Below are 6,960 nucleotides of genomic sequence, written 5' to 3'. Positions count from 1 at the left end.
ATGAAGATATTATAATTCATTCTGATGGTTCGGACGTTATTGTTTCTAACGGAGAAAAATATGAAACTGCAGTGGAATATTTTATACTGAATACTGCGGCAAATGAAGGTAAGTTTAGGGAAGATGAAAAAGTTAAAGAAAATCAAATATCTCCGGTTCAGTTTATAACAACCCCAGATTGCACAGCACCTCAGTTGGATTGCTCATGAACTCAGATCACAAGGAGCATGTGTAGAGATATGTTATTAGTTTTTTAATGTGGGCTACAGAAAAGAGGAGGATAAAAAGTTACCTCATTTACTGAAATTTCCTTCAAGTGGCAAACCTTTCCTTGGAGGAGGCAATATGATAGCCAGAGTCTGGGCATTCAGGAGCTTAAACGTAGCATTTAATGAGTTACTCAAAACAAGTGACGACTGCTGGTCTGATCAAAGTATTTTCATGCCTTTGTGGTTGTGGAGCGTAACTCAGGAAGGAAGCATCAGTAAAAGATTTATTTTACGCAGGGGTTTGATTTCCTTGGACTATAACGAGAGATTTTTTTCGGTGCCGACCGCGCCAGTACCTGGAAATGCACCTTTCATCCACTTCCCTGGCATCGCACTGGCATGGCGGGAGTTTGCAAAGCAGCTGTTCCAGCACCTCGGTTGGTACAGAAATTTCAATAAACCTAATTTTACTATTTCTAACTTAGGGGCGACAGAAGTCTATACAATAAATGGAAAATATTTAAGCCTTGTATATGAGGAAATTTGTGGCGGTGCTTTCAAAAACGGGGATTTGTTTAAAGCAAAGAAATTGTGAGACGAATCAGCGAATAGAAGTGCGTAACAGCGGCGACAAGTGCGGTTTATAGTTTTTAATACACTCTTCGGAGAATTCTTGCATCTCTCAAAATGGCACAGCAAGTACAGCCAGAAAATTCGCTGAGCTGCTGGTATCGAAACAAATTTATTTCACAACATGTTTACGCTTTTAATGCATATAGTGTCTCTTTTGGGAAATAAGCGACAGATAGAATACACAAGGAGCGAGTTTGAAACGGAGAAAGGTAACTGACGTAAAAACCTCAATTTATTGTTACGCCGCAACCGCCGAGCACAATTGCGAAATTAAACATAATATCGACAAAACGTCGGTCACACATTTCACACAATTGGTTTTATACCTGACTAAACACTCAACTCTAGGCAAAAGCAAAAGAAGGAGTACAAAATAAAGAGCGGAAACCACCACCAACGCAAAAACAGAAAGAGCCGGAAGGACTTAAATGACCGCAGTTAGCAATATAATTGCGACTTTTATTGGCTTAGTTGTGGCAACACTGCTGCTAAGTCGCGGCACACAAGCTGACCCCGCAGCGGAACTCACAAAACAAGAGACGCCATGCAAATCGGCGCATTACCTAATCAAGCTCGCTGCGGCAGCGGAGGGGAAACTGAAGAGTCTGCTGTAGAAAACAACGGAAGAGGTAGATGACCACAGGGCGCTTGAGGTCTACGCAGCAACAGCAGATACGGGGGCAGCCAACGCAGCAGTAGCCGGGCTGTCAGAATACGCATCAAGGCGGACAGCGACTTTAGCAAGAGCGGCTGTAACGTGCGCGCAAGCAGTAAGCCACCTAACACGAACGCTCAACATCGAAGCCGGTAAAAACTGGGCGCTAGCATCTGCAACGGAAATCACGTCAACGACAGGGACAGCTCAGGCGATGTCAAACACCGGGCAAGGATAGTCAGTCTCAGCTCACCTAAAACTGGACAAACTGACCGCCGATTCATGTGCAAAGACATACACCACAACGGCGGCGCAGACAGACAACGACCCAGACGCACGGCACCTAGAGGCAATCAGGATACACAAACTGGAAGGAAAAACCACCGCAGACACCGCAGCCGGTGTCTGCCAGGTCGCATGTGTAGGCGCTGCCTGCAGCACAGCCGAGACCAACATCAAAGTTTCATCAGTGGCAGCAACACTTTTTAAGGCAGGAGAACTTGCGCAGCTAGCGGTGAAAACAACCGACGCTAAGCCCAAACGCTCAGACACACCGCAAGGACTAAAAAAAGAATTGGAGGAACACCAAACGAACATATAACACCGCCTCTACGACTTTCTCAAAAACAAACCATGCGATACAGACATGCCTTCCGTGCGCAGCATGGCACATGTACAAAACGATGAAGGTTTTAGAAAAGCAGTTCTGATAGAATTACAAGGCCCGGCAGCCATATACGACGCAAGCAATGATTCGCAAAAGAAAGCCATAACAAACGGCATAAAAGCCATGTTCGGCGATAGTGAAACAGAATTTAATACTAAGATATGGGACAAGGTGAAGGCAAACTCAGTAAAACAGAAAATAGCGGGAACAGACATTGACAGCAAAATCGACCAACTTTCTACCGACACTAATAGAGGATTAGTTCTAGCATACCATGCCTCTCAAAGAAAAAACAAGCCTAGCTGTAAAACAGAGACCTCCACACAAAAACCACAACAATGCGGAAGCCACAAAACTCAGAACACTGTCAAAAAGAGGGTTGTGAATTCGATGAAAACAAGACTCCAAAATGTTTCCCAAAAGAGAGCAAAGACGACAAGAAAATGGGGATAATGACAAAACCGGAACCACAAACACGACAGGAATCAGTTCTTTTGTCATTAACAAGGCGCCTCTTTGGCTTGCAGTTTTGCTTTCTTAATTCCCCCCCCCCTCAATTTTTAAAAAATTCTTGCTAAATTTTTGCTAAAAATTCTTGATACTTGGAAACTTTTGATATATTTTAACACGTAACTTACCCGAAAAATTTGAACTGTTTTTGTAAGTTTGTAAAATTGTGACTCTGTAAAAATATTTTGTGTTTTTCTGGCAACTAAAATTTTTTTCCTTTTTCCCGTTTTTTGGAGTTTTTGTGGGTAGGTAGGTATGAGGGGGGGGGGTAGTTAGGTAGGTTAGTTAGGTTAGTTAGGGGGTTAGTTAGGGGGGCTAGGTAGGATTAGGCTTAGGATTAGGATTAGGATTAGGGTTACTCGGTTAGGGTTAATTTTTTCTCCTTTTCTTTTTTTGTTTTTTAGTCTTTTAGTGATGCAGCGGCTCCTTTTTTTTTTATGTGCCCCGCCGCTGGTGATACGATTTATTATGCTTTTTTTTATACCTGGTTGATGCTTTTTTATTCTTATAGTCATGCAGCGGCTATTTTGTTATGCGGACCCTAACCCTTATTTACGTGGCAAACATCTTTGCTTAAATTTGCCGACTCAACCTCTCTGCAGATTTGTTATAATTTTACTTTTACACTTTTGTGAATTTCACCTCTGCATTTTGCGCTGTGCGACTCTTAAATTCTTTTAAAAAGCTGGCGCGTGTCCTATGGTTCTTAACGCGGTTTGTTTTTTAAAGGGGGAAATTAAGGAAATATACTAATATTTAGGGGATAGTCGCTAATCAAAATAAGCAACTAAGGAGTAGCTACACACTCTGTCTTTGGCACCCACCATCCAAAGGTGCTCGACTTCCGGAGGTACGTTTTTAACCCAAAAGCCGTCTAGGGTAAACTGTGTACATTGAATAAGAAAACAAAGAAGAAAGTAGAAAAAAAACGTGAACTGGTGGAAATGATAGAAACCCTACAGGCACCACAGGAAGCAATTCTGCTGTGATTAATGCCCCTCTGTTGCTTGAATTTTTTATTTAAGGATGAAAAATATATTTAAATTATTTAAAAAGAAATCTAGGATACGAAATTTTATGTGGAAGTAGACTTTGGGTGTATTATAGTATAGTGATATGGTTAAAAAGATAGCAACATCATAAAAGTTCCTATTTTGTTTATTTTATTGATGATAATAAAGGCACGAAAGTATTTTAATTGTGTATATAATACTAAGTGAAGTAATAAAGACTAGAGTTGTGACCCAAAGGAAAGTACTTAAACAATCGAAAGATTGCAATATGAGTTATAGGCAACTAAAGAGAGCAAGAGGAACCTTAATAGAAAATATACAGAAAGGAAGAGAAAAGGAAAGAAATTGGATATGAACAGTCATAAACGCAGTTGCGACAACTTTTATTATTGTGCGCGAGGAGAAAAAACAATTAGGGAAGACAAAACGTCCTTTTCCTAGCTAAATGGTGCTTTTACGTTATTAGTAGCACTAGTAATAAACAAAAAAAGAAGGGAGAAAAATAAAGATTCGAACAAATGAACACAAAACAGAATAACAGCATAACAAAGAGAAAAATAATACGTTAGAAGGATGAAGAGGAAAGGCAATGCTTCCCCGTATTTGATTTTTAAAATGTATGTATACTACTGTATAAATGAATGTATAGACCGTTGTGTTTGATCTTATTGTAGATATTAATAACCAGATGTAAAGAAAGACAGCAAAAAGGTCAACAGTGAGAAGGGATTGGGTAAATGTGAGGTACCATCTAAGGCTTTTAATTAGATATAGTAAAAATGAACGCTAATGTTTGTATGAAACAATATGATGGGATCTGGCAAATGATTTTAAAGCTGAGACTACAAATGTGTTACAGTGATGAATAGAAGATTGATAAAAATGCGAAAATTTGTTTAAAATATCCCATGTATGAAACGTTGGGTTGTTCTTTGAAGTGGAGAGAATTGGAAGTGATACACCAAAAAAGGCATTGTTTATATACTAGCAAGACACATTCACCTTTCAAAAGAACGAACAATCCATATAAATGTAGTCTATAACGAAGGAAAACTAACAAAAATTAACAAGGCAAAACTGCAAGGAGGCCACTTCTACCCCTGGAATTACTAAGCGTTAAACGATAAAGAGCTGAACAGACGCCAAATGATTGAGGTCACAGGCAGAAAAGGAATCACCACCTGTAAAAAGTTCACTGTTACTTTGTTATTCCCGAAAATGCAAGCATATATGAAAGTGTAAAAAAACAGAACGAAGTAATAGCCATAAATATTAAATTTTAAGATGCAAAGAGTTTCTTTAATTATTTGGACATACGGTGTGTTTCAGTGCCGGAGCATGAATGGGAATTGTGATAGATCGATATGGATTAAGAAGGGTTAGATTTTTATAAAGTGAGGTACATTGGAGTTTAAATTACAAAAAAAACCGTAATCTTCCACCTATTGGTTCTACGGTAAAAAACATATGAAAAGGAGTCCAGCAGCAGTATCACACACGACAAAAAGAGCATATGAAGTCACAGCGAATTCAAAATATAAAGAATATATGAGGTACAGCTAACTGCAGAGTTGGATCCAGCATGAGATTGGTAGCTCCAAGTGAACAAGAGAATAGCAACGCAGGTAACTGGAAAGCAGCTGAGCGTTATTCAGCAGTGGGTAACCTGAGAGGCTTAACTCGTTTGGATACTAGTACTCAGAAAAATGGTAACTGCAAAAGGTATTCCATCAGTACTTCGAAGAGAAAGTGTAGCGGATTGAATGTATTTAACATACAGGTGCAGGCGGGATAGTGTAAAATTTCTCGTGTTGATTTTTAGGTGTATTTGATAATAGTAAGCACATGACGTGCGCAACAGAGATTTACCGCGGCAGCAGCTAGAAATGTAATGCATAAGCTTCAAAAGAAAAATACTTGTTGAAACCCACAAAACAGTAGCTCAGCTATGTATAACACGAAGGAAGAAACCAATGCTAAGCAAGAAAGCGGCTAAAACTACAACAGTGTCCGCAGTACTATTACTTTTGCCGCTGAAACCGACAGAAACCCTAGCTTCCAACGAACTCAGCAGCGAAACAACAGACGCCTGTGCCTCAGCATCAGTTCTGAATGTCATCACCCCAAAATTAGAGGGAAGCTCACAACGCGGTTAACACAAAACGAGCTACTGCTAAAAAGGACGACGCAGGCGACAGCGGCTGTTGTACAACCCAGTAACCCGTCCCTGGCCAAGGCCGCAAGGGCCATGCTACCCACACTACAGAAACAACTGCAAGCAGCAACGGCAACCAGACTGAACAGCGCACGGAGATCCATTCGTGGCGTAGTAGCCGCTGCAAATCTGACAGGACACCAGACGGCCACAGGCGCGATGCATAACGTAGAAATAAAATCGGCGGATACGGGAAACACAGCCGCGGGATCGATCGCAGCACCGGCAGCCTCAATAAACTTCAAAAACTACGAAAGCAACGGCCTCGCAACGTGTCACGGACGTATCAACAACAAAGATGCGGAGTTTGACTCGTGGGCAACGCCAGCAAAACTAAAAAAATTTGAAATATTCAGCTCGGTTCCTGAGCCAGATCAGGCAGGACCGAACCGCCTGCCAGCAATAGGCATAGGCAACAGCGTGGCCAACACCTGCACCCCTAACTGTGCCGAAGCAGTACAAGTAACAATGGCAGGGAACAATATTTGCGTCGCAGGCGGAAAAAATTTTAAAACGACTGCCACCGAACTTGACGCAACAGCGGACGCCGACTACAGCTTTAACAAACTGGGAACTTATGATCACACCAACCAAGATCACTATTTAAAACAAGCGGCAATCGACATCACAGCAGCAGCTACAACACTAGGAGCAGCAGCGAGCAGGTTTAACCCTGACGATCTAAACAGCTTTATAAACGATGACGACTTCATAGCGGCTGTCGGAAGCATCTACGCCAATTTACCCCGAGACAAAGAAACGGGAGAGGAAAAAAAATACAGTATCCAACCTTATCACAAACAATTTTGGTAAACCAGAAAACTTCAAAACCAAGATTTGGGACGAAATTAAGGAGCTGAAAGTGCCAGCAACAGTCCTTGGAGAAAAGAAAGAGATGACGCTAAAGGACGTTGACAGCATAGGATTAGCTACGCGAATAATGGTACAACACATTACAGACAGCTTCCAAAAGTCAACATCTCAAGCAGAAAAACAGCCGGATACCACAGAATCCAAACCAGAAAAAGCATCAGAACCAGCCAAAACAGCAGACGAAT

At 41.2% G+C, this 6,960-nt stretch overlaps 1 protein-coding gene and 2 pseudogenes across 3 annotated transcripts; all 3 read left to right on the top strand.

The window, feature by feature from the left end:
* Positions 1 to 89: 89 nt before the first annotated feature.
* TEOVI_000768400:pseudogene lies at positions 90 to 804 on the top strand (annotated as a pseudogene). Its single transcript is given in 3 exon segments — positions 90 to 200; positions 203 to 232; positions 235 to 804. Coding segments are annotated over 3 exon segments (711 nt in total).
* A 466-nt stretch (positions 805 to 1,270) lies between these two features.
* TEOVI_000768300:pseudogene lies at positions 1,271 to 2,699 on the top strand (annotated as a pseudogene). Its single transcript is given in 3 exon segments — positions 1,271 to 2,521; positions 2,524 to 2,607; positions 2,610 to 2,699. Coding segments are annotated over 3 exon segments (1,425 nt in total).
* A 3,236-nt stretch (positions 2,700 to 5,935) lies between these two features.
* Positions 5,936 to 6,715, top strand: TEOVI_000768200 (uncharacterized protein; the record flags this gene model as incomplete). The annotated part of the gene is made up of 1 exon (XM_067220554.1): positions 5,936 to 6,715. One exon carries the CDS (start codon positions 5,936 to 5,938, stop codon positions 6,713 to 6,715), a length of 780 nt encoding a protein of 259 aa, XP_067076655.1.
* Positions 6,716 to 6,960: the final 245 nt, after the last annotated feature.

Source organism: Trypanosoma equiperdum, assembly GCF_001457755.1.
Source record: "Trypanosoma equiperdum strain OVI genome assembly, contig: ctg_1178, whole genome shotgun sequence".
NCBI classification, from domain to species: Eukaryota; Euglenozoa; class Kinetoplastea; order Trypanosomatida; family Trypanosomatidae; genus Trypanosoma; species Trypanosoma equiperdum.
Note: the sequence above shows the minus strand (reverse complement) of the source record. Positions and strands in the feature narration are given on the sequence as shown.